The sequence below is a fragment of the Aethalodelphis obliquidens genome, unplaced genomic scaffold (assembly GCF_003676395.1).
Source record: "Aethalodelphis obliquidens isolate GAN/ISIS:26980383/991018 unplaced genomic scaffold, ASM367639v1 scaffold21, whole genome shotgun sequence".
Lineage (NCBI taxonomy): Eukaryota > Metazoa > Chordata > Mammalia > Artiodactyla > Delphinidae > Aethalodelphis > Aethalodelphis obliquidens.
In genome coordinates, this window is record NW_020837965.1 from 280189 (window position 1) to 306528 (window position 26340).

Sequence of the window (26340 nt, forward strand, 5' to 3'; positions counted from 1 at the left end):
TGGCAAAGACTTTGTAAGGCTGGTCAGATGCAATAATAGATGTGAAAATGTTTTGAAAAGTTAGGAGAATCATACAATGTGAAATATTATTATTCCTCCACGTCCCCCTCTTCACCTATGTGTATAGAGCTTATAAGTGCTGTTAAACATCTCAAAGGAAGTGAGGTAGCCTCTAGGGGTTTGTTCCAGCGTTTTCTGCAAAACAGAAAAAGCAAAAAGACTATTCACGATCCCCAATTACCTGAAGATGTTATCACCACCACCCCTATCCCTCCCCCCCAAAAAAATAAGAGATGAAGGAGAAGATTAAACAACTAATCTCACAAGGCTTGAGGAATCAAAGGGACTGAACAGTGAGGGGAAGTTCGGTCAGTCATTAATTGACTTGACTCAGCCTGTTCGCGGGGGAGCTGCTGTCTGAAATGGGGCACCACTTCCTTAGCACCATGATATGCCTGCCAAGTGGGCTGGTAACCATACGTTCGTACGTATCTGACTCACCTCAAACTGCGGCAGGAACGTGATTTGGGTGGAGGCACCCCCCAGGTCCAGAGTCCCCACAGTCTCCTGGCTGTGGCCATGCAGCTGACCTGTGAATGAGAGCCAGCTCTGAACATTTCTGTTTCCTGGACAGCCCAACACTCCTCTGTCCGCAATTTCTCTCCTGCTCTTGTCATATACTGGAGGAATTCTGTAAATACTCCACTGCTTCCCAGCCCCAAAGGCTGCCCACAAATGCTAACCTAGAAGGGCTCTTGCTGCAGCTGAGGCCTTGAAGGCAGGTAATAGACACTAACTTTCTGTCTTTCCTCCCCACCCTCCTTCTTATTAAACAAAAGAAAGAACCTGGAGTGAACGCAGAAAAAAGTGAACAAAGAAAAAAAAGGTATTTTTGCTCCCTGACCATGTGTGAAACCCAGTTAAGGTCTTCGATAAACTTGAGAATATATTACCTGTCAGAAAATTCACAGTAACCCAAGCTAATATGCCTAAAAAAGGAGAGAAAGACAAAGATTATATCCAGAGCATTTCTTACCCCCGTTCCCTAGCCCCATCTTTGCTCTTTTTCTCTCTAAATTTCATGTCTAAAGCATACATTTCCCTCTCCCCATCTTTCCATTTCCTGCTATCCCCTTCCTCCTTGCTTATTTGTTCTCCTTATTATTCTCCTTACTTAGTTCCTTTTTTCTTCAGCACCCCCAACCCTCTTCCCAGTTCCTTTAATCAGATCTTTTATTAACCCTGGCCCTCTCCCCCTAGAACATACATCAATACCTCTCTCACCTTCATAGGATCCATCCATGATGCTAACACTGTCATCTGGTACCAGGAAAGGTGACTTCCTGAAGATCTCTTTTACCTAGAAAAAAAAGAAAGAAATCTGGATTCCCTAAGGCAATAGATTTCCGCATTTTGACTGTATCCTATAATGCTTAGAAAACTACACTCCTTTTCCCCAAGAAATTAGAGAAGGAACTAGACAAGAAATTATTGGTTGCTTGTAAAAAACAAAAACTACCTCAAAGAGCAGAGCCTGGGCTTTCTTTTCTGGCAGTAAGCGCAGTCCCGCTGTTGCCCTCAGGACCACTGGCGTTCTCTTCCAGTGACTTCGAGGGATTGAGTCTTTGGCCACCTCTAAGAGTTCTTGAACAGTCTCAGCACCCTTCAAAAGAGATGATTCACGTATCCAGTGAACAGTTCATTTAGTGGAGCTTGTCTATTCCCTCAGCGTGCTCTGGGAGAGTACCAGGAATGAGGTGGCAGAGGGCTCCAACCCTTCTCTGCTCCATAGAGCAGAAACCTAAAGAAGCGGGCTTCCTTGAAGAAGGAGAAGCCATTTCATTTTGATTAAGTTATAATAAAAATGATTCTTGGGCTTCCCTGGTGGCGCAGTGGTTGAGAATCCGCCTGCCGATGCAGGGGACACGGGTTCGTGCCCCGGTCCGGGAAGATCCCACATGCCGTGGAGCGGCTGGGCCCGTGAGCCATGGCCGCTGAGCCTGCACGTCCGGAGCCTGTGCTCCGCAACAGGAGAGGCTACAACAGTGAGAGGCCAGCATACCGCAAAAAAAAAAAAGATTCTTTTACAGTGTGGTCATTTTAATTGTTATTTTATCTCAAATAAAAGTTAGCTTCACAGGGGAGTTCCCTGGTGGTCTAGTGGTTAGGGTTCGGTGCTCTTACTGCTGTGGCCCAGTTTCAATCCCCTGTTGGGGAACTGAGATCTCATAAGCAGTGTGGCACAGCCAAAAAAAAAAAGCAAAGCAAAGAAAAATGGCACCTAATATGAAAGAATTTCATATTCATTCACTAATAACATATTTTTAAAAATTAGCTTCAGGCCAGAAAGTTGGTATGGTGAAGGAAACAAGGCTTGGAGTTAGAAGACTTGCTCGCTAGCCCTGGGGCCTAACATAGGTCACTTGGCGCTCCTGGGGCTTGGTCTCCTCAGCTGTGAGATGGAGATACCATCATACAAAACTGTTGTATGCGTTAGATGTGGCAGACTGCGTGGAGCTGCCACAAAAATGCCAGCTGCAGCTGTTATTATGCTACCCCTTTTATGACTTCTACAAGGACAGAACACAGCAGGTTCAGCTTTGCATTACCAGCACCTACCTGCATGGCACACGGCAGATGTTCAAATTATGATATGTTAAAAACCATTATTTTAAAGCCATTGTTTCTCTGAGTAAACATCTGTTCTGACAACACGCTGCCTCTTAATCATTATAATTATTAGCAACCACAACACAATTTTACTCTCCAAATGTCAAATCAGTTTCTAATAATGTGGTTGCTTTCAACAGCTCCTAATTTTCTAGCACATTTGCCATTTCATAACAGCAAGCTAAGAAAATAAACATCCTCTCGGTTGTTCAAGTTCAAGCCATTTTTAACATCAAGTGTTCCTTTAGTTAATGATTACACTTGTGACACTGAACAACACCTTTATATATGCTACCAAAGTTCAACATTCTGCCTTATTCTAGTTTATATCATCGTGGCCTCTGACAGGGGGTGCTGTATGTTGTGAGAGCTCAAATGTGAAATACAGTTATGACAGAACTCTACATTCATCTTCTATTACTGAAAATTTTTGTTGTCGTGGGTTTTGCCCAATTTCTAGAATATAAGCATGGTTCTGTGCTGTACAAGGGCACTCTGAAGTGGAGTTCACTGGATCTATATTCCCTTAATTGCCGTGTGTATACCTCCTACCTTATAGAACTTCACAAGCATTTTCTGCATCTACATTAAATGATGCAGTTGATGGCTTCAAATCAAAATCTTAAACAGTAAATACAAAGAGCGCAGCTTCTTTTTCTTTTTTTTTAACATCTTTTTTGGAGTATAATTGCTTTACAGTGGTGTGTTAGCTTCTGCTTCATAACAAAGTGAATCAGCTATACATATACATATATCCCCATATCTCCTCCCTCTTGTGTCTCCCTCCCACCCTCCCTATCCCCTGCCTCTAGGTGGTCACAAAGCACCAAGCTGATCTCTCTGTGCTATGTGGCTGCTTCCCACTAGCTATCTATTTGACATTTGGTAGTTCTTGAAAGACAGTGTTATCCCTGCATGGCCACAATCTATTTTCACACCTCCTTCTACCTAAGCCCTGGTGAGCCTGGGGTGTACAATTACTGTTATCCAGGAGATTAGCTAGGACAGAAAACTGATCTCACACATGACCTCAATATCAGTAGTGGACAGCATGAGATATTTAACAGCAGTGGTGTGGTAAAGTTATCAAGGCATTTGAGAATCGAAACATCTAATTGTAAAAAACTCACCTGCTTAGGTTGATCTACAAAAGCAGAAAGTCCTGGATTCACAGAATCAAAAATTTCCCCTTCCAGAATCGGAAGCTGTCCTATGTTGTCCATGGAGCAAAACAGAAGAGAGATGGCTGATTATCAAAAGTTAGGCTGTCTCTGGACTTCCCTGGTGGCGCAGTGGTTAAGAACCCACCTGCCAATGCAGGGGACACGGATTTGAGCCCTGGTCCAGGAAGATCCCACATGCCATGGAGCAACTAAGCCCGTGCGCCACATCTACTGAGCCGGCGCTCTACAGTCCGTGAGCCACAACTACTGAGCCCGTGCACCACAACTACTGAAGCCCATGCACCTACAGCCCGTGCTCTGCAACAAAAGAAGCCACCACGATGAGAAGCCCACGCACCGCAACGAAGAGTAGCCCAAGCTCGCTGCAACTAGAGAAAGCCCACGCACAGCAACAAAGACCCAAGGCAACCAAAAATAAATTAAAAAAAAGAAAAAAAACAGTTAGGCTGTTTCTGATTCTGGGCTCTGTATCATATTAACCTGCTACTTCCCCCAGATATTCCAAGTCATCCCACCTGTGAGGAATGGCTTGCAGGAGTATTGGGTAGGGGGATAGAGGATGAAAAGTAATCACTGAGGGTCCCTCTGCCATTTCTCTGGTGGACACCTAGCTTCTACTCCTTTCCCTAGACTCTGTGTGTAACTTGAGGATAGAACACTGAATATTTAGAAAATGTTAATCTTCAGGGTCCCCCCATCCCCTTTTCCAAGGATGGTAGTGATCTTTCTCTCAAGACCACTCTCAATATTCTGGACTCTGGAGTAATAGTCACCTTTAGAGAAAAGGAAAGACACATTACAGCTATACTTCTTGGACACATGGGTTTCAGACTACAGGCAGTCCAGATCTCTCTTAATTTCACACTGAATTAAACCATATGTGTTCAGTTATAGTCCAAAGTGTTCTCTGAAGAAAGACATTCAGTCGCTGTAAGATTCTGTAACTGACATCACACACTCTCAGCACATTTATTTCTGGGAGGAGTTGCTAAAGTATGGATTTGTCGACTCTGGTGAGGGTACCAGTTGCACGTACCTGGTAATTTCTGCACAAAGGTGTAAACATGAATTCGAGTTCCAGTGCTCCCTGCATCAAACATAATTCCATACAAGGTGCTGGCACTGACATTGATGGGGCACATGGAAGACAGGAAGACACCCTCAAACCAAGTCTGTTGGTCTCTGTGGAAGACAGTGCTGCAAACACAGGACACTACCAGCATGAAAAAGGCTGCCCCCTGGGAAATGGCCATTCTCTTCCAAGATGTAGTGAGTCTTTTGTTACAGAAGCAGTGCTGCTAACACACCTGCAGTGGCTTATAGGACAAAGACACGCAAGGTTAGACCAACTGGCCTCTTTGTTTACACTTGTAAAAGAAGAAACATCCGTTACAGAAATCCCACCCCTTTCCCTAAGCTGCTCCTTCTCTATTCCTAATAACCAGCACAACAAGCTAGACCAGGGTGACATAGGCTCTTAGCACCTTTTCTGAAGGGTATCTGGTTGCAAAGGGACATTGGGATTTGAAATATATTTTCCCATGCTCTGCTTTTAATTGTAGGGTGGATCTCACATACTCAAAGGCTCTCTCTGCCACCCTGCTCCTAATGTTGAATCTAATTTTTTTCTTTCCATTTTGATAATTTTGTCTTTAGACCATATACTAACACTTCCTCTCTCTTTCCCTCTCTTTCTTCTTCTTCTTCTTTTTTTTTTTTTTGCCGTACTGCGTGGCTTGCGGGATCTTAGTTCCCTGACCAGGGATCAAACTGGTGCCCCCTGCAGTGGAAGTGTAGAGTCCTAACCACTGGACCGCCAGGGAAGTCCCTCTTTCTTCTTTTTGACTGATAAACAGAAGCTTCAATTTCTGAATTAAAGTTATAAAGTTATAAAAAAGTTACAAAGTCCCTGGTATTGGGGTGTTCACAGCCTTTAAAAATCAGGCCACCTGTGACAACAATATGGCCAGTGGCTTGCACATTCAACCACATTTTAAGAAAATAAATCAACTTAATTCAAAAACACTTAACTAGACCATTATGGTTTTTAAAACATCCTTCACAGGTTAGGCCATGTTATCTCCATAAAACTTAGAGCACGTGGGCAAATTAAGACAGAAAGGCTCAATGACTTGACGAAAGTCATAAAGCAGGTCAGTGGTGAGTTATGGCAAGTTACTGCCTGTATTTCTTAACAAGTCCTTAGCAAGACAAAAAACTTATAAGTGCTCAGCACTGTTTGTTCTGGATTTGTATATCATGGTAGGTTGGGTACAAATGATGCAGAAAACCTAGAATGAGATACATGGAAAAATGTCTCCTGCATAGGCTGTATTTTCTCCTGGTATTTATGAAGAATGCCGTATCTATTCTCTAAGATTTAAGGCTTCCTTAATTGCCCTTTATGTACTTTGCTCAAAACAGTTTTGGGTCTTCTGATCCAGCTTTCACCTCTGAACTTCTCCTTGTGTGAGTCATAGCTACTAGTTAAACAAGATCTAACTCCAAAGTCCCCATTCCCAGTCCGCAAATCTCTAACAGAATACTTGGTATATTTGGAGTACAGATTGAGGATCCTTAATAATTCTCAGGTTTGTTGATCTCCCAGGGTTCATTTTATCAAAATGCCTCCCTTCCCAGGTGACATATCATATAAAATAAAGCTAGTTAAAGTTAATTGCATTTGGAATGTAAAACTATTTAAAATAACTAGAGTTGTTCTGAAGTACCTCAAAGGCAGAGTTAGAATTATCAGTTTGAGCACTCTTCAAGGCTGAACTTCTGTCGTTAAGAATGAGAGCTACTGGCTAAGGAAAGGAAAACTTAGAATCTCAAACAAAGGAAGCTGATCTCAGGAAATCAACCACTGCAACGGGGCAGCTGCTTGGCCAGATTCGTACTCACATCTTAAATCACTCCCTTTGGTGGATTCTTCTTTTACAGCAACTAGGCTGGTTATGTGGATCAATCTAAAGAACTGAAAAAAACAACCTTTCAGATTCTGAGTATTAACAGATCACTGCCTTGTCCAAAGCTCAAACCACATTTGGACATTCCACATTCCACATTCTCATTCTCAGGAAGTGTATTTAGGGCCTCTCCAGTCACCAGCCTGCTTCCATCACTATGACTGATTCCACAGCAACTTCTTCAGGGCTCACTCATATTTTCTCTATTATTGTGGTTTCTGAAAAGAAACTGCTCCAGCTACTGTTTCCATTAAGCAAACATTTGTTTTCTTCCAAAAGAAATTTCAAGGAGAAAAAAAAATGCATAATAGGTATCTGTTTTCATGAAGTGAAAACTACAGTCCTACCAGGTGTTCAGTGTAAACTAAACAGTAGATTTTAGAAAAAGCAAAGGATGAACACATAAAACGCCCCTTCTGCTCTCAACCCTTACCTTCTAACACCACTTCCAATCTCATTTTTAAGATTAGCTACTTTAAGGATGGTATTAGAAAGGCTTACAACTTAGAGCACATATAATGGTGCACTATTTTACATGACACAACCTACAAGGCTTGCTCAAATGTCCCCTTCTCAGAGAGTCCTTCCTTGTCTACTATATTTAACATCGCAACCCACCTGGTCACATGTACGTCTTCTACCTTCCTTCCCTGTTTATTTTTCTCCACAGCACTTCTCACCTTCTAATACACTACATAATTTAATACTGGCACATAGTACGTGTTGAATATATATCCTGAAGGGATGAACAGTGATCCAGTGACTCAGGGACTGTATCTCATCCATTTAATAAGAATATAATAGCTGACTTCTTTCCAAAAGGAGATTAACTACCCATCCATGGGAAGATCATGATTCCAAACTTCAAAGGATGGATTGTTTCTCCCAATGTGTTAATTATTTACCAAGTTTTATACGCTACTCAAAATAATGTACATAGACTGGAGAGTATATATCAGTATATTTAAATCGACTCCTTTCAGAATTGGTCTTCTCAATCTCTCTGGCTATCTCCTTATTCACCCCCAACAAAGCCCTCTCTTCAATTCTTTTGAGACTTTGGTGCCAGCTCGGGTTTGTCACTATGCCCATCTCCTTCTAAGGTCTTTTCAGTGCATCTTTGTCTCTGTAGTAAACACCAGTCCTTCCTCCTCAGCCTCCCCAGAGCATCACACTCTGGATTCCCTTCTTTCATGTCACCCAGAGCTTGAGTCCACAATCCCACAGGACGCGGGCCCCACCTGTGTGCTCACCTGCTCGTGCCTGCCCGATCTCTGTGAATCCTTGCTTTCACTGTTGGTTGCCTTTTGCTCTTTGCTCCTATTTCAGCCTTTCTGAATCAAGCTAGCTTCGTGAATCACATTCACCTTTGTGCTAGTTTGCAACTAACACATGGCATTCTGCTAACTCACTCCCTTCTGTATCCTTCATTCCTCCCTTATCTACCTTTTTTCTGAGTATATATACATGATTGTCTGGTTCATCTACTTTTATAATAGTTAAGTGCCAACTGGCAGAATTACTGCCTATAGGGCTGAAGTTGCTGAGGAACTGAATTCTGTGTGGTTTCTACATAGGAGATTATAATTAATGTTTTTACAACATTATTTAATAATGCTATGTTTACAATTAAAAATATGTAACCATGTAAGAATATTATTGATTCATGTTTTACAACATTAGCCCAATAGTAGAGAAGTGAACAGTTCTCCTCAATAGCTTCCATCCTTGAGATGAACTTAGAAGGCTGGCATTGAACTGTCTAATTAATAAGCATCACTGAGTTTCTAATATATACCAGACACTGTGCTAGCTTCTAGATACAAAAGAGAATTCAAATATAGGCCCAGCTCTTGAGATCTCAGCTTACTAGAAGGAACAGACAAACCAACAGCTATAATGTACTGTGGCAAGTTCTCTGACAGAACTATGCACAGGGTATGACAGCAATGGACATAAGGGACAAGTAACTCATCTTAGAAGGAGAAGGATGGAGGTGGAAGGGAGTGGGAGGCTCTTTAAGGGACGAGAGGCATAACCTGAGTCCTGAATCAGAGACAGGAATTACCCGGGGGAAGTGACACAGGAGAACCTTGAGAACTTCATATATTAAGAGTTCAGTATGGCTGGAATGTAGAGGTGTACCAGAATAAAGAGGACAGGTGTGAGAAACCACTGTTCTGGAGGCATCAAATCAGATTTCCAAATGAGTGGGCTTGTTTCCCTTATACAGTTCCATGGTGACACCTGACAGTTATTTATGGCTTTCTATTCCCTCCTTAAGCAAATATCTATATTGACTGACCTGAATAAAATGACAGTATTTCCCAACAGTGTAAAATAATGGAACGAGAGAGGTGACTGGAAAGGTCTACCAAAACGTCTGAAAACACTGAAATGTAGAAGCTCCCACTGCCAATTCTTCTGAGTTCCACAGAATGGCTGGCTTCAACAAAGTTAAAAATTAAACATAAAGCAAGTTTAAAGTGTAACTAGAATGAAATTTTTAAACAATAAGCTGAACCATGGGAATGGATTAGCCAAAACACCCAGAGCCTAAGTTAGCCAAGCAAAGTAAAACCAAGGTGGGTCTAAGAAGGTAAGTCTGAGACAGATTTCAGCACGGTAAGCAATGCCTCATTTGAGGATGTAACTTAGGACTTCATACCCGATACCAAGGGCCAGAGCCCTGGAACACTTTGCTATTTGAAGGATGTATAGGTGAAGGTACATAATATCTTTTGTATTTCTAAAGCCAAGTACTGAGCGGGGAACATGTCAGACATCAGGAAATACGTCCTAAATGGACTTGGTACAGTTGGGCTAATGGTATCTGCAGACAGGAGCGCTGGGGCAGGCAGCACCCTCTTTCCCAGTGTCTTACTATGGCTATGTATCACATCCACAATTCCCATTTCCCCTCCAAAGCAGCCTATAGGAGTGCTACTCAAGGAAGTATATTTATTCACATATTCATTCGTTCATTTAGCCATTCCAGAAATTATCAGTTGCCTAGTGCTACTTATAAGTATAGCAGGCAAAGATGAATCATCTTAGACCTGCCCTTTACGAGACTACTGTAGGGCTTCCCTGGTGGCGCAGTGGTTAAGAATCCACCTGCCAATGCAGGGGACCTGCTGCGGAGCAACTAAGCCCGTGTGCCACAACTACTGAGCCTGCGCTCTAGAGCCCGTGAGCCACAATGACTGAAGCCCGTGCGCCTAGAGCCCGTGCTCCGCAACAAGAGAAGCCACCGCAATGAGAAGCCTGCATACTGCAGCGAAGAGTAGCCCCCGCTCGTCACAACTAAAGAAAGCCTGCGTGCAGCAATGAAGACCCAATGCAGCCAAAAATAAATTAATTTTTTAAAAAAAGAGAGACTACAGTAAACAGGAAAAAAATACATGTCCATTTAATTACCTTTGTAAAGTTAAAATGTGACAAGTACCACAGTTCCATGCTCTGAGATTTCAAAGCAGGGAGAGATTACTTCCAGCTGGGATGATCAGAGAAGGCCTTGTGAAAGCGGTGGCATTTGAGGATACTGAAGAGGGGAACTAGGGACAGGAGAGGAGTGCTTTTCAGGAAAAAGAAATAATATGAATCAAGACACGGATACAGAAAGGGGAGGGGGAACCCCAAGGGATAGTAAACAGAGCAGTTTGACTAATTGTAGTAGAAAATAAAATTGTAAAGGCAAACTGAGGTCAGATAGTACAACACACCAAATACTCAGCTAAGGAATTCAGACTTTACTTTGCAGGCGATGGGAAGCCATTGAAAATTTTGAGCAAGGGAGTGTCACAAATATGAACCTGGCAGTTACATGTAAGAAGGATTAGGGTGGGGAGCCTTGGTAGGTTCCACTCACTTGTCTAGTTCTACAAGTGTTTACTGGTGCCTACGAAGTACCAGGTGCCAGAGAATTAAAGGTGAATAAACAGACTTTTTAATTCAAGATGCTCAGAGTGTGACAGATGTGACAGATACATATACAAATAACCACATCTTTTAAAGTTAATAACAAAAATGCAAAAGGAGCCCAAAGCACAGATGACTAACTCTACCTAGAGGATAAGGAAAGGCATTTAGATGACATTTAAACTGATTATGAAAAATGAGCAGAAGTACCTACATTAATAATAGAGACATGTGGACAAAGAGCAGAGGGACTATGAAAAGATGAAAACAGATAGCAGGGAAACTATGGATAGTCTGACTTCATTTTTAAATTTCCTCAAGAATTTTCTGTCATATGGATTTGAGAAACAAAATGAAAACAAAAAGATAGAAGATCAGAGGGGAAGAGGTATAAGAAGGTTAGCATTTAATGCAGAGGAAAGACTGTGGTCAAAGGAAAACAATCTGAGGTAATAATAATAATAGCAGCTATTATTTATTGAGATCTTAGTATCTGCCAAGCACTATGTGAAGTATTTCACATGGATTATCTCATTTAATCTCACAATACCACCCAGTGAGGTAGTTCTATTATTAACATCCCCATTCTAGAAATAAGAAAACTGAGGCTTAAGTAATTGAAGACCACACAGTAGATAAGTGAAAAGAGCCGGAAATCAAACCCAGATGGACTAATTCCAGAGCCCACAGTTTTAACTGCTAGGTCACAGGAAAGGTCAGCCAGTGTGGGACTAGGGAAAGGTAGCTATGGGGGTGGGGAAGACAGTGCAGAGCAGAGAAAGATGGTCAAAGACTGGCATCAGATGTGAAAGTCTTAACAGTAGCTTGATCTCTTTCCTGTGCATGACCAGGAGCTTTTGATCTGTTTCCTGCTGGTCTACCTTTATTACATTTCCAGAATCTGACCATTTCTGACCACTTCCACCAAAACTGCCTTGGCCGGAGCCGCCATCATCTGTCATATGATTTACTCTAATATTGTCCTAACAGATCTCTTTTACCCTGACTCCCCTAGAGTCTATCTTTAACAAGCAACTAAAGTCATCCTTTAAAATGTAAGTTAGAGCATGTCTCTCTTCTGCAAAGTCCAACAATGACTTCCCATTTCCCTCAGAGTAGCAAGGTCCAAACAATAGCCTTCACGGATCCACCTGCTCTGCCTCCTACCCCATTACCTCTCTGACCTCATCTACTGACAGTTTTCACCTCACTCACCCCACCCACACTCTGTGCTTAAACGTCACACATGCTCCTGCCTTATGGCCTTTGCTCTAGCTGTCCCCACTGTCTGGAACAATCTTTTCCCATATATCCACTTGATGAATTCCTGCAACTCCTTCAAATCATTGTTCAGATGCCGCTTCCGTATAGGGGCCTATCTTTACTACTCTAAGCACTCTCCCTCACGCTCCCCTACCTCCATCTGCTTTCTCAATCCCCCTTACACTGGTCTACTTTTTTCCTCCACACCACTTATCAATTCTAACATACTAGAGAGATTATTTACTATGCTTACTATCTGCATTTGTCTGATAGAATATAAGCTCCTTGAGAGCAGAAATCTTTTTCTGTTTTGATGTAGCCCAAGCTCCTAGAAGAGTGTCCATCCAGTAAGGTGCTCAATGAGAAGTGACAATAGGAATAAAGTGCAAAGTGACATAAAAAGGGAGAATACTTTCATAAATAGTTAAACTTTTAAGAGAGAATGATTCATGAATACCTATTCTATTTGCTTTAGGAGAAGCTATAATTTTCTTTTTCTGAACCTATTAGTTCTATAGCTAAATTCAATCTCTCTAACCAAACACATTCAACTGTTAAAACTGTGATAAAGTGATTTTCCAAAAAAAATCTAAAAGATAGTAAACACTGTTTACATTGTCCAAATTCTCTTCTACATATCTAACCAATAAATATTTTAGGATACTGTACCTTAGTTATCTATTGCTGCACAACAAATAACCCCCAAACTTAGTTGCTTAGAATGACAATAAACATTTATTATCTCATAGTTTCTAGTTCAGGAATTTGCGAGTGGCTTAATTTGACAGTTCTGGCTCAGGGTCTCTCATGATACTGTAGTCAAGACGCAGGCTGGTGCTGCAGTCATCTGAAGGCTTGGATAAGGCTGAGGACCCATCTCCAAGATGGCTCACTCAATGGTTGGCAAGCTGATCTTGGCTGTTGGAAAAAAGTCTCAGTTGCTTCCCACATGGACTCTCTATAGAACCTTAAATGTCTTCACAATGTGCTGGCTGGCTTCCTCCAGAGTGGGCAATCCAAGAGAGAGCAATGCTTTGTATGACCCTTCAGGTCATACACTATCATTTTCCCCATATTCCATTGGTCATACAGACCAATGCTGATGAAATGTGCAAGAGGACTACACAAGGGCACAAATACTAGGAGGTGAGGATCAATGGGGCCATCTTGGAGGCTGGCTACTGCCAGTTATAACCAGTATTTGTATAGTATTTTGTATTCAGCTTTTTCTTTCCAGTTTACATATATTCCTATTAACACAACTTACATACTTCTTGCTTTAGAAACTATATGTTATTCCAATGATATTAACTCTTTTTCATAAATTTATTTATGTTTTATTTTATTTTATGTTTTGGCTGTGTTGGTTCTTCGTTGCTGTGTGTGGGCTTTCTCTAGTTGCGGCGAGCAGGGGCTACTCTTTGTTGTGGTGCACAGGCTTCTCATTACGGTGGCTTCTCTTTGTTGCAGAGCACAGGTTCTAGGCGTGCAGGCTTCAGTAGTTGTGGCTCACGGGTTCTAGAGTGCAGGCTCAGTAGTTGTGGCACACGGGCTTAGTTGCTCCGCAGCATGTGGGATCTTCCCGGACCAGGGCTCGAACCCGTGTTCCCTGCATTGGCAGGTGGATTCTTAACCACTGTGCCACCAGGGAAGTCCCTCCAATGATATTAACTCTTAAAAATTAAACATGTCATAGACTTTTAACTCCTCTGAAAATATCATATCCCATCACTTGAAGCCATTCATTTTTTCTGTTACAGTCCCAATATTTTACTTAAGGAAAAGAATTAAAGTCAGAAAAACTACAATTCAAACAATGTCCTGCTTGTTTCTAAGAGTGAAAATGAGTTTAAATACTTCAAATAAAAGTCAGATAATTTTAGAAAAGAGTAGGAAGAAAAGAAGTGAGTCATTACAGACATCAGTTAATAACTGAATAATGAAAATTAAATACTAAATCAAGGAAGATACAGAGTGAAAATATATTAACAGAATAGCAACTTTCTTCATGCTACATACAGAAGAAAAATTCTAATACGATGGTAGTATTAATAATTAATACTTAGGAATCTGCCTGCCAATGCAGGGGACATGGGTTCAAGCCCTGGTCCGGGAAGATCCCACATGCCGTGGAGCAACTAAGCCTGTGCGCCACAACTACTGAGCCTACGCTCTAGAACCCGCGAGCCACAACTACTGAGCCCGCGTGCCACAACTACTGAGCCCACGTACCACAACTACTGCAGCCCGCATGCCTAGAGCCTGTGCTCCACAACGAAGAGAAGCCACCGCAATGAGAAGCCTGCACACCACAACAAAGAGTAGCCCCCGCTTGCTGCAACTAGAGAAAGCCCGCGCACAGCAATGAAGATCCAAAGCAGCCAATAAATAAATAAATAAAAATAATTAATACTTAAGTACTGAAGAGATATTTGGTAGAAAGGGATAAGATTGACAACTGGCACAGATTTGAAAACCACTGAAAAATTTTATAACAAGCATTTTTCAAATATTAACTAGATAAAAAAAGGTTTATTAAAAAAAAACAACTTTTATTAGATTGTTGCCAAGGAGCTATAATAAGACCTGTGAGCATGGAAACTACAGGGGAGAGATAGAACAGGAAAAAGAATTTCCCAATAATATGAGTTGTCTCATGTTGGTGGGGAGAGGAGAATTCTTGCCCCAAGGGCTCAGCCCAAACCTGATCACATTGTCCAAGTGGATTCACAAATCAATAGGCTGGTTGAATGAGATTTCTTTCAAGGTCCCTTCAACACTAAGATCAAATACTCTCTCAATAAAGGAATTGGAATTGGTAGTTACCAACAAATATAAACAGATTACTTCTTTCAGTACTTTATTCCACTTTAATAAAATCATTAGACATATGTCAAGAAGGCCCACTCTGTACAATGAACCATCTGAGCCTTATACTGAAATGAGGTCAGGCAGTGCATGATTTCATTGTTCATTGTTTCAGGCCTGACTGAGCTGCAATAATCACCGCATAGGGAAGCTGTTGCTACTGCTGCCTCACTTTCCTCACAAGTCACAAGGCCTTTTCTTCCCTATTCATTAAAAGTAGAAAGTCCTTTAGGTAAGAAGATACTATTAATCAGGAGAGGATTAATATTGCCCCAATGAGCAAATATAATAAAAATCTAAGGTGATAAACTATCTCTGCCTCCAAACCCATATCCACCATGGGAGGCACTTATTTGCAGAAGAGGAATTGCAAGGATCAGTGCCATGTGTCACTGTTTATACTGGAGTTTGTGGGAAGAGAAGTGAAAACATATTTTCCCTTTCTTGTTATCAACTGAAAAACAGCTACTCCTTCAAACATGTTGAATCAGTATGAAAAACTTGAGAAAGGCAAATATTACAATGATACCTCATGTATAAAACAAGGAATAGGGGTGCCATATAAGTACATTTCCTCAAATGTGTCTTTTTTTAAAAACATTTATTTATTTATTTATTTAGGCTGCATCAGGTCTTAGTTGCGGCACGCAGGATCTTCATTGCTGCACGTGGGATCTTTTAGTTGAGGCATGCGGACTCTTAGTTGCGGCGTGTATGTGGGATCTAGTTCCCCGACCGGGGATCGAACCTGGGTCCCCTGCATTGGGAGCGCCGAGTCTTACCCACTGGATCACCAGGGAAGTCCCTCAAAGATGTCTTTACAATATTTCTTCTCTAAATACCATAACATTTTTATTTTAATAGTGTTTGGTAAACATGTTTCTAAAGTGACATATTTTATTTATGGTTCAGAGTTACGATTATGATCATCAGCTATATTTTTCTGTAAACTTGGGATGCCTTCAGGGACTATAGGTCTGTAGGACTGTCTGCCCTTCTGCCAACTAATAGTCGCAGATTGCTATGCTTTTTGAGCTAGTTTTCCTTGACATCATACTATCTATTATCGCTGATCAGTGTTGTCATGTGCCTGACTCCTTCAATCAGCTGCCATCATCTAATTTTTAAAAATCTTTTGTGGGATATGAACCAGAGAGCCATAATCATGAGACTTTTATGTCAACTTACACAAATGAGGGCCTCTCCAACATATAAGGGGTGTGGAATCTGTGACAGCTTTTACTGGCTCATTGATCCCTTTCCATTTACTATCACCTCTCAGCTAGGAATAAGAAAGCATAAATCTGACCTATGGAAAAGTAGGGTATTACTTTATATAGGTTACTTACCAATATCTTCTTTTCCTTCTAGGCTTTCCGCTTTGTTTCCTTCAACTAATGTAACACTTTTTCAACCTATAGAAGATGGACATGGATACTCATAAGACCAAAGTTCTCTTTTTTTCTCTCTTGTCACTATGCCTATTTTTGATTCAATTATCTCTTTTTGCATTTCTGTTTCCAATCTATTCAGGCTCTGGAAAGCAGATCACCAAGTTAATCTCCTGACTTGTAGTCTAGTACTCTTGGGCTCTTTCTCCTCTTTCACAATTTCTTTTCAAACTACAACTGCAGCCATTCTAATAAAATCACTTGTTTACAAAAGCAGCAATAACAAGGGGAGGCAAGGCACACTCCCTCTGAAAGCTAGAGTACATTACTGTGTAGATGTATGTGTGCACATGTATTGGGGGGCAGTGATTAAAGAGCTAATCCATAAACAAAGTACATAAGTTTATGCACTTTGTGAGGTCTTTTTTTGGCTGTGAAGAACTCAAATACCAGTTGTGTGTTCCACAATGTACTCGAGAGTGGTACTATTACATAATGAGTATGTGGTTAAAAGGGCCTAAGCCAATTCCAGTCCTAGGTACATATCCACAAGATTAAAAACAGGGACTCAAATAGATATTTCTATACCAATGTTCACTGCAGCATTATTCACAACAGTCAGACGTGGAAAAAGCCCAAGTGTCCATCAACAGATGCATAGATAAACAATATAGTATACACAAATACAATGGAATATTCTTTAGCTACAAAAAAGAAGTTCTGATACATGCTACGACACTGATGAACCTTGAAAATGTTACACTAAGACACACACAAAAAGTGTGATTCCACTTACGTGAAATATCTAGAATAAGCAAATTCACAGAGACAGAAAGTAGAGTTTACCAGGGGTTGGGATGAGGGGAGAATGGAAGTTATTGCTTAACAGGTCCACAGTTTTTGTTTGGGGTGATGAAAAAGTTTTGCAAATAGATAGTAGTGATAGTTGTACAACACTGAGTATATAATTCATACCACTGAATTGTATACTTAGAATGGTTAAAATGACAATTTTTATGTTATATATTTTTTACCACAGTTAAAACAATTTTTTCTTTAAAAGCAGAGGGAACCAAGCACTGCAAACATAAGATCATAAGAGGAAAAACTTTGGCTACTATCTCAACAGAGCAACAGTTATGACAATGTTCATCCCTGAACTACCTCATGAGCCAATTATGACTTAAATTCTGAAGGGTGGTACTGATACTCAGAAAACGTCTTTGAGCATCTGAGTTTATATAGTATCTTCTATTCTCCCAGAAAGAGAAAGTTAAACTTACCAATGCAACATAAACCTGAAAATTATACATTTAAGAGAGGATGTGAACAATGCTATAAATTCTAACTATAGGGCCTCCAAAGCAAACATTTTCAAGAAAGGTCTTCTTACATTTTGTTTACAACTTCAATGCTTCTCCAGGTATTCCCTTGGTATTCTAGGATGGAATGAGTGGTATCTACCCCTAAGGATGCAATCTTGAAAACATTTCTATTAAATTTTCCTTTTAAAAACACTTATATTGTATACATGCTAATACACTGTACTCAAAACAAGAGACACCTCAAACTGGCATCTCCAAACATCTCCCTTCCTCCATGCCCCTGCCCCATACAGAGAGGGTTAAATGGATTCTCTAATTTCCTGTCTTTGTTAATGGCACCACAAACTTCCTAATTCACAACTCAAAATCTTCATCACCTTTGAATTCTCCTCTCTCATGCCCAATCTCTTATCAAGGATTGATGATTTTTGCTTTGCAATATCTTTCCCATCTCCTTCTTCCCTCCTAGCTTCTTGCTGATATCTAAAGTCTGGCCTTTATTACTTCAGACTTGGACTGCTATAGCCTCTTAACTGGTCTTCCAGTCACCAATGTCTCTCTTCTCAAACCCATACGCTACCGTCTTCCTAAATACTACTTTCATCGTTTTCTCACTAGACTGTAACCCATATCATGGCAGGGATTCATTCATCTTTGAGAACATTGCATAACCAGGCATATGCAATGGTTAGTTAATTCATCAATGTCTGTTGAATGAATTAATGAATATATAAGTCACATCACTTTCCTTCTGAAAACTTTCATCAATTTCCCACTGTCCATAACAGAAGTTACAAACTCAAATACTGGAATACCTACTGGGGCCAGGCAGAAAATGTAAGTAAGTAAAGGTGTGTGTAATCAACAGGAAGTTGTGGGGACTGTGTAGACTGGAAAGCACATGTCCCATCTTGTCCCCTCTAAAGGGTAAGTTGCTTGCTGTTCCCACAAATTGCTGCCATGATGAAATACAAGCTCAGTATTGCCAGGTCTTCTGATTTTTGAAAATAAGCTAAAAGCACAGATTTCTATGTAGAATCTGGTTTTTAAAATAGTGACAACTAATTCCATTAAAAAAACAAAAAACAAAAACAAAACTCAAAAAACCACCATGCAGGCCAAACAAAACATATCTATGGGCCAAATCCAGCTCTCAAGTTTCAAGTTGGTGACTCTGCTCTGTAGGATTAAAAGACAAACTTCTTGCCTAACATTCTAAGTCCCAGCTTACCTCAACCAAAGTTTTTTGCCCACTACTTTCATACAAAAACCCTTTGCTCTAAGCACACATCAGAGCCACCTGGAGGGCTTGTTAAAACATGGATTGCTGGGGGAATTCCCTGGTGGTCCAGTGGCTAAGACTCTGCACTCCCAATGCAGGGGGCCCAGGTTCAATCCCTGGTCAGGGAACTAGATCCCACATGCCGCCAAGTAAAGATTCTACACACCGCAATGAAGATCCCATGTGCTGCAACTAAGACCCGGCACAGCCAAATAAATAAATAAATATTTAAAAACAACCAAAAAACATAGATCGCTGGGCTTCACTGTCAGCATTTCCAATTCAATAGGTCTCAAGTTGGGACTGAGAATCTGCATTTCTAACAAGTTAGCAGATGATGCTGATACTACTGGTGCGTGGACCACACTTCGGGAACCGTTACTCTAGTTAAATTACTCCTTGTCTCAAGCACACGCTGATTTTGCTCATTTGTTCTACCTTCCCAGAAAGCCTTCCCTTTTACTTTCAGCCTACCTCCTCCTGTAAACTTTCTGATAGTCTTTCATGCCTGCAAATTCCTGTAGCACGTAGGGTCCATATCATCTCTGCTTTATCCATCACTGCTTGGTGAATTTTATTGTTAACTGTTTGTGCATAGCTTCCAATGAGGAAGCTATGTGTATTGTATATTCTCAGAGGTCAATGTCCAGGTCAGCATGTTATACACCTGACTGTAAGCCACTTGAAGGCAGGGCCCTGTCTTGTCTCCCACTGTACCCCTCAAGCTATCAGAGCCTGGTATTCAGTTGGTACTGTACCTACTAAACATTTCTTAAATGAATGAACATTTGACAGATCCATGAAATGAAAAGTGCAGATAAGCAGGTTTGAAATTTGGGTATATGACTTTTTTTTTCTATATAATTTATTTATTATTTATTTGGCTGCATCAGGTCTTAGTTGCAGCACACAGGATCTTTGCTGCAGCGCAGGCTCTTCGTTGCAGCATGCGGGATTCTCTCTAGTCGCGGCACAGGGTCTCTAGAGCACGTGGGCTCAGTAGTTGTGGTGCATGGGCTTAGCTGCCTTGCAGCACGTGGGATCTTAGTTCCCTGACCAGGGATCGAACCCACATCCCCTGCATTGGAATGCAGATTCTTAACCACTGGACCACCAGGGAAGTTCCGGTATATAACTTTTCTTAAAGAACTGACTTTAAGGGGGGGGAAAGCGATGGGGGGTGGTGGGATGAATTGGGAGATTGGGATTGACGTGTATACACTGATATGTATAAAATGGATGACTAATAAGAACCTGCTGTAGAAAAAAATAAATTAAATAAAATTCAAAAAAAAAACCACCTGACTTTAAGTCCTGTGTAATGGTTTTGTCAGAAAGGACAACTAATAAAAATTGAATATTTTGCAAATAAATTGCCAATAGACAATAATCTGTGGTAACAGATTCTGTATATAAGTAAAACAGTGAATGTTAAACTGATTTGAAAATTTATAAGATTATATCCTTTATCTCCAGGATTCCTTATCCTCTGTAGGGATGTGAACTAGTCATTATATTGTTAGGGGAAACCACTGACTGAAACCGCCCACCCTGGCCAGGCACCACAGTAACCATTTGCATGAGTTATCTTGTGACAGGAGGTCCTGGTAAGGAATGTGGAACTAACAAGCCACCACAAACTGGAAGAATTCGGGAAAAGTCAAAAGAAGAGAGGAGACATGAGTCCATATGTCCTACCAACCTCCCAGAATCCTCCTCACTGGAATCCATCTTGGCTGAGTGATGCGTGTGCCACCAGGAAGGGCGCTGAGTCAGAGTGATTGGCCAGAGACAACCCAGAAACTAACCCCATTACCATAAAACCTGAGACTGCGAGCCACGTGGCACAGCAGTTTTCTTGGGTTCCCTTGCCCTCTGCTCTCCTCCCAGGCGCCCCTTCCAAATAAATCTCTTGCTTTGGCAGCATGTGTGTCTCCTCAGACAATTCATTTCTGAGTGTTAGACAAGAGCCCACTCTCGGGCCCTGGAAGGCGTCCCCCTTCCTGCAACAATATCACAAGATGATAGCTATTTAATAGAATTCTATATTTGTACCACATGTAATGAAAAAGTAGGATGAAAGTAAATCTCCATGATATTCAGAAATATTGATCAGTCTCCTTCAGATGACAATAAATGCATCCAAGATTCTAAAGGGTGTGTGAAAACAAAACCCAAAACTGTTCACCTGGTCTCTTCTACTTATAAAACAGCATCAGCTATCAGGCAACTTCAAGGATGATTTATGAGTAGAAACTCGGTCTCCAAGCTAAACCAGAATAAAGTCACAGATGACGTTAGAGAGTAAACCCAATTCTGGAACTACTGGAAGAAAAAATTAGAAATAATATGTATTTTGAGATATAATCCTAAGTTCTTATTTGGCTTTTTGAGCAACTCTGCACTTGATGGTATTACAGTCAATGGGACAAGAGAAAAGTTAACATCTTTTGGCAAAGACAGAAAATCCAATTCAGGAAAACAAAACAAAACCAACCCAGGAGCAAATGAAGTACATTTACAGCTTTAGAACTACCATACGACCCAGCAGTCCCACTACTGGGCATATACCCTGAGAAAACCATAATTCAAAAAGAGTCATGTACCAAAATGTTCATTGCAGCTCTATTTACAATAGCCAGGACATGGAAGCAACCTAAGTGTCCATCAACAGATGAATGAATAAAGAAGATATGGCATATATATACAATGGAATATTACTCAGCCATAAAAAGAAATGAAATTGAGTTATTTGTAGTGAGGTGGATGGACCTAGAGTCTGTCATACAGAGTGAAGTAAGTCAGAAAGAGAAAAACAAATACCGTATGCTAACACACATATATATGGAATCTAAAAAACAAACAAACAAAATAGTCTTGAAGAACCTAGGGGCAAGACGGGAATAAGACACAGACCTACTAGAGAATGGACTTGAGGATATGGGGAGGGGGAAGGGTAAGCTGGGACAAAGTGAGAGAGTGGCATGGACATATATACACTACCAAACGTAAAATAGATAGCTAGTGAGAAGCGGCCGCATAGCACAGGGAGATCAGCTCGGTGGTTTGTGACCACCTAGAAGGGTGGGATAGGGAAGGTGGGAGGGAGGGAGATGCAAGAGGGAAGAGATATGGGGACATATGTATATGCATAACTGATTCACTTTGTTATAAAGCAGAAACTAACACACCATTGTAAAGCAATTACACTCCAATAAGATGTTAAAAAAAAAAAAAGATAGCAGAGGTGTAACCTCACATCCAGATACTTGCCCTACCTACCAGGACCATAATGATCTTGTCTGCATGAGGATTCAGCCGAGACACTCCACATTTCTATGCTGACCAGGAACCATGCAAACTGGGCAAAAAAAGAATTACAAAACCAAGTCAACAAAACACTAAATGCTTATCCCAAGTTTTAAACGCATTAGCATTCTAAACAATAAAACAAAGCATGGGACTGCCCTGGTGGCACAGGGGTTAAGAATCTGCCTGCCAATGCAGGGGACACGGGTTCGGTCCCTGGTCCGGGAAGATCCCACATGCTGCAGAGTAACTAAGCCCGTGCGCCACAACTACTGAGCCTGAGCTCTAGAGCCCATGCTCTGCAATGAGAAGCCACGACAGTGAGAAGCCCACGAACCACAAGGAAGAGTAGCCCCTGCTCGCCACAACTAGAGAAAACCCGCACACAGCAAGGAAGCCCTAACACAGCCAAAAATAAATTAATTAATTAAATAAAACAAAGCAAATTTATTCAGCGAAATAAACTTCATAGTAAAACTACCTACAAGAAAGTATGAAAGGAAATGCTACCAGATAAATTGCTACATAGCAACTTCCTACTCTACTATCTGTACCATTGGATGTTTTTTACAAACATATGACTGAATAATAACATCCAGTTCTTTGGCAGAGATGTGGAGGTTCAGAAGACTACAGATTCTAGACCTACATCTACCACAGTGTGAATCTGGGCATTTCTCTTAGTCGTATTCAAGTTACAACAGCTTTAACTACAAAATCAAACTTAAAGTCAATAAAAATATGCTGTATAATAAAATAACTATAATGTACATGTAAGTAAAGTATTATGCATATATATTAAGAAATAATGTTGTTACAGTCAAATTTTCATGTTTATAAATGAGTCTACAGACAACAAAAATTTTGGACTTTCATATGCACAGTAACCAATTTTTTAGAATGAATTCCAAATGTCAAGCCTCTGACAGAAGATGCCCTACCCTCTCTTTTCGGCAAGTTATCAATAGGGTGCATGTTCAGAACCTTAGACACAAAATCAATAACTTTATAGCTTCTATATGAGAATAAACCCCTTCAATGTATAATTCCACCATGGGCTCATGGAAATGTGACATGCAAATAGAGGGGGGGAAAGCACCAGAAGAGGGTAAGCCACTATCATGCAAGCAAATGGTATGGCTAAAAAGATTTCCAGCGCTCATTAATATTAACACCAATCAGCATGTTCCCCCTAACCACTGAATTCAGAAACAGAAACGACGTAAGTGGAAAAAAAAAGGGGAGGGTTTGCATCAGAAACCTCCGGAAAGGGTGTAGGGATTAAGTTCTTAGCGAAATGGAGAAGGAAGATGTACAATGAAGTTTTTAAAGAAATTTAAAATTCAATTTGAAAGGGAGAATAACGCACAGCAGAGCTTCAATCACAAGTTTTCTGTTGTCCCGGCACCTAGAATTCCCTGTCTTCCTCAGTAACTCCCGGACTAACTCACTGAATGAAGGCAGAAGCACAGAGCTCCTCCTCCGAAAAAGGCGAACAGTACCTTTCACTACTACTCCTTTTCACTGGCGTGCTGGAGGGGGGGGCGGAGGGGGGCACCAAACCAAAACCAAAACGCACCAAAATGCATGAGCTTTCAACTTTACGCGACTCGCAGAAAAAAAAGAGGGCTGCGAACGCCAAGAGCTTATTAGCAAATGGGAATCCGGGGCTGGCCCTGGGCGGGCAGCGCCGGCCACGACAGTACAGAACGGGACCGAGGGCCTGACCCCAGCACACCCCTCTTCAAGGACTCTCCACGAGGCCCCGGAGCCTCTCCCAACCCAGGGGGCAGCCCTTCTGTCCCCGCCAGGCTTTCCGACGCCAGCAGCCGCTGCCCGCCTCACCCCCAGCCCCCCTCAGAGGAGTCCTCAACTGCCTCACCAAAAAATGTTTGGCCTGGGAAGCCCGTTGGCTGCGCCATCCCTTACAGAATTAGCAAGAGTTAAAAGCCAGGAGAGGGAGAAGGAAACCCAAAGAGTCGGGGGCAGCTTCGGGAGAGGCGGCGCAGGGACGACAGCGAGGCTGCCACGGCCACGGTGGCTGCAGCGCGAGAGAAGGAGAGGACGCACGGGCGAGACGCGAAACGCTGCAAACCCGGCGGGAGCGGCGCTCTGACGACCGCGGCGCGCCGGCTGGACCCGCCGCGAAACCAAGCCTCCTTAGCGGAGAGCGCCCCCACCGTCGCGCAGCCACCCGGGACTGGCCCCCTCCGGCCTCCCAGCCCGCCCCGCCGCCCTCCCAGCCCCGGCCCCCGGCTGGCTCAGGCATGTCCGCTCTCGCACACTCACCGCGCGCGCGCGCGCCTCCGCGGGGCGGCCGCCCGCCGCCCTCGGCGCGATCTCCGCCCCGCCCCCTGCGCCCGGCCAGTGGACTGGGCCCCGCGGGGCGGTGTCGGGGCTACGTCACGGGCGCGTGCGCTCTCTGAGCGCCGGCAGCGGCCTGCGCGGATAGTTACGGGCTCAGTGTGCCGGTTGTCCTTGGAGACGGGGCGGGGCCTGGGCGGCGCAGAGAGGCGCCAACGGCAGCAGGGCCCCTGGAGAAGCCAAGATGCCATCGAAGGGAAAGGACGAAAAGAAAGGGAAGGGTAAAGGTAAAGGCAAAGACAAAGGCGAAGACAAGAAGAAGAAGTAAGGAGAAGCCACCCTGGGGTCCCTGCTCCCTGGGCCTACCCTCCCGGGATTCTCAGGGGCGGGCCAACTGGCGCCCTCCCGCCTCCCCTCCTGGACCCTCCTCTCTCCCCGCTTCTGAGAAGGACAGCCCCCATTGTTCAGATATTACCAAAATGCACGCCAAACCATACTACTTCAACTAAGACAAGAGTGTGAGGCTTGGGACCCTGAAGTAACTTAGATACAGCCCCTGCCTATGTGTAATGCGCTAACGAACGAGGAGGAGGCAGATAAGTTCCCAAAGAACAGAAGTAACATAGGACCGAATGAAGTTAAGTGCCAGTGGAGGGAAAAAGAATAGAGAATGCGGAAGAAGGGTTAGTTCTGACCCTAGATGTGAAGGTCAGGATAACATGTTTTAGGATATCGAAGATCCTCTAGGCCTGTGCTGTCCAATAGGGTAGTCACCTGTCACGTGTGGCCATTAAAATTAGTTAAAATTAAATAAAATAAAAAATTCAGATCCTCATTTGTACTGGCTACATTGCATGTCCTCAGTAGGCACATGTGGCTAGTAGTGGTGACTGTATTGGACAGCCCAGATATAGAGCATTAACACCATCACAGAAAGTTCTGTTGGACGGCATTGCTCTAGACCAGTGGTTCTCCGCCTGGGGTGATTTTTGGCTACCAGGAGACGTTTGTTAATATCTGGAGACATTTTTGGTTGTCACATCTGGGGACCTCTAGTGGATAAGAGACAAAGGATGCTGTTAAATATCTTACACTGCACAGGACAACCCCCAGCCCCACTCTAAACAAAGAATCGTGTAGCTCAGAATATTCGTAGTTGGGAAGCCCTGCTCAAGGCTTTAAGCTTCTCTAGAATAGGCACTAAGCGTTATTCACAGTATCTCTAGCACCTAGAAGAGACCCTGGATCATAGCAGATGCTTAATATTTGTTAAATAAACAAATTAAGGTGTCTGCTTGTGTATGCTTCAACTTGGATCTCCCCCCTCCCCCCCCACACAAGAACTATGCTCTGGTGCTCTGGGTTCATTATTTTTTGCCTGTAGCCTGATCGATCTCAGCTATGTGGTTGAGATGATCGTGGACATCCAAAGGATCTCTGGATGATTGAAGTAGTTCCTTGGGCTTTTTTCAAGGATTCCTTTTGGTTCAAAGGAAAACATAAAGGATTTGACCAATTCAGGTAATTATTCATGTTTCCGCAAAGTGATCAGAATTTCTGAAGTGGATAGTATTGCGCTGGCACTAAAGCTTTGCAGGCTTGGAGTTGCTGCTAGATTGCCACTAAACCTATTAGATGACCCTAGTGGTTCCTAGACACATTGGAGTCATACACATTGTCCAACAACACTATATATGGGACCACAAGGAAATCCTTGCAAAGTTTATAAAGTAACTTGTTTAAGAGAGTAATGCATGCTCAATACAGGAAGTTTAGGAAACATAGAAAGTCAAACAGAAAACAAAACCACCTGTAGTCCCATCATCCAAAGATAACCACTACTATCATTTTGGA

The 26340-nt window shown here is 42.3% G+C and overlaps 2 protein-coding genes and 1 non-coding gene across 16 annotated transcripts in view; 2 read left to right on the forward strand and 1 right to left on the reverse strand.

Moving 5' to 3' along the window:
• Positions 1-24490, reverse strand: part of ENTPD5 (ectonucleoside triphosphate diphosphohydrolase 5) — a 33135-nt gene extending 8645 nt beyond the window's left edge. The window contains exons 1-12 of one of the 12 annotated variants that reach the window (XM_027119974.1): positions 23685-24363; positions 22156-22234; positions 21062-21142; positions 16225-16290; positions 6759-6831; positions 4891-5170; positions 3801-3880; positions 1520-1663; positions 1285-1360; positions 954-989; positions 502-590; positions 116-195 (exon numbers count right to left, since the gene is read on the reverse strand). In XM_027119974.1, the coding sequence (XP_026975775.1) occupies positions 116-195; positions 502-590; positions 954-989; positions 1285-1360; positions 1520-1663; positions 3801-3880; positions 4891-5107 (722 nt within the window). In that variant the 5' untranslated portion in view covers positions 5108-5170; positions 6759-6831; positions 16225-16290; ... (1 more) ...; positions 22156-22234; positions 23685-24363. Of the gene's footprint in view, positions 1-115; positions 196-501; positions 591-953; positions 990-1284; positions 1361-1519; positions 1664-3800; positions 3881-4890; positions 5171-6758; positions 6832-16224; positions 16291-17659; positions 18971-20575; positions 20594-21061; positions 21143-22155; positions 22395-23551; positions 24371-24471 lie in introns of those variants that run through there. The other 11 variants (XM_027119973.1, XM_027119972.1, XM_027119970.1 and 8 more) reach the window with 11 other exon arrangements.
• TRNAG-CCC (transfer RNA glycine (anticodon CCC)) lies at positions 18929-19001 on the forward strand. Its single transcript has one exon. It is a non-coding gene; the product is annotated as a tRNA-Gly (tRNA).
• Positions 24491-24564: 74 nt separating the features above from the next.
• BBOF1 (basal body orientation factor 1) overlaps positions 24565-26340 on the forward strand; it is a 41431-nt gene continuing 39655 nt past the window's right edge. For 2 of the 3 annotated variants that reach the window (XM_027119954.1, XM_027119957.1), the window contains exon 1: positions 24700-26007. In XM_027119954.1, the coding sequence (XP_026975755.1) occupies positions 25928-26007 (80 nt within the window). In that variant the 5' untranslated portion in view covers positions 24700-25927. Of the gene's footprint in view, positions 26008-26340 lie in introns of all 3 variants that reach the window. The other variant, XM_027119955.1, reaches the window with a different exon arrangement.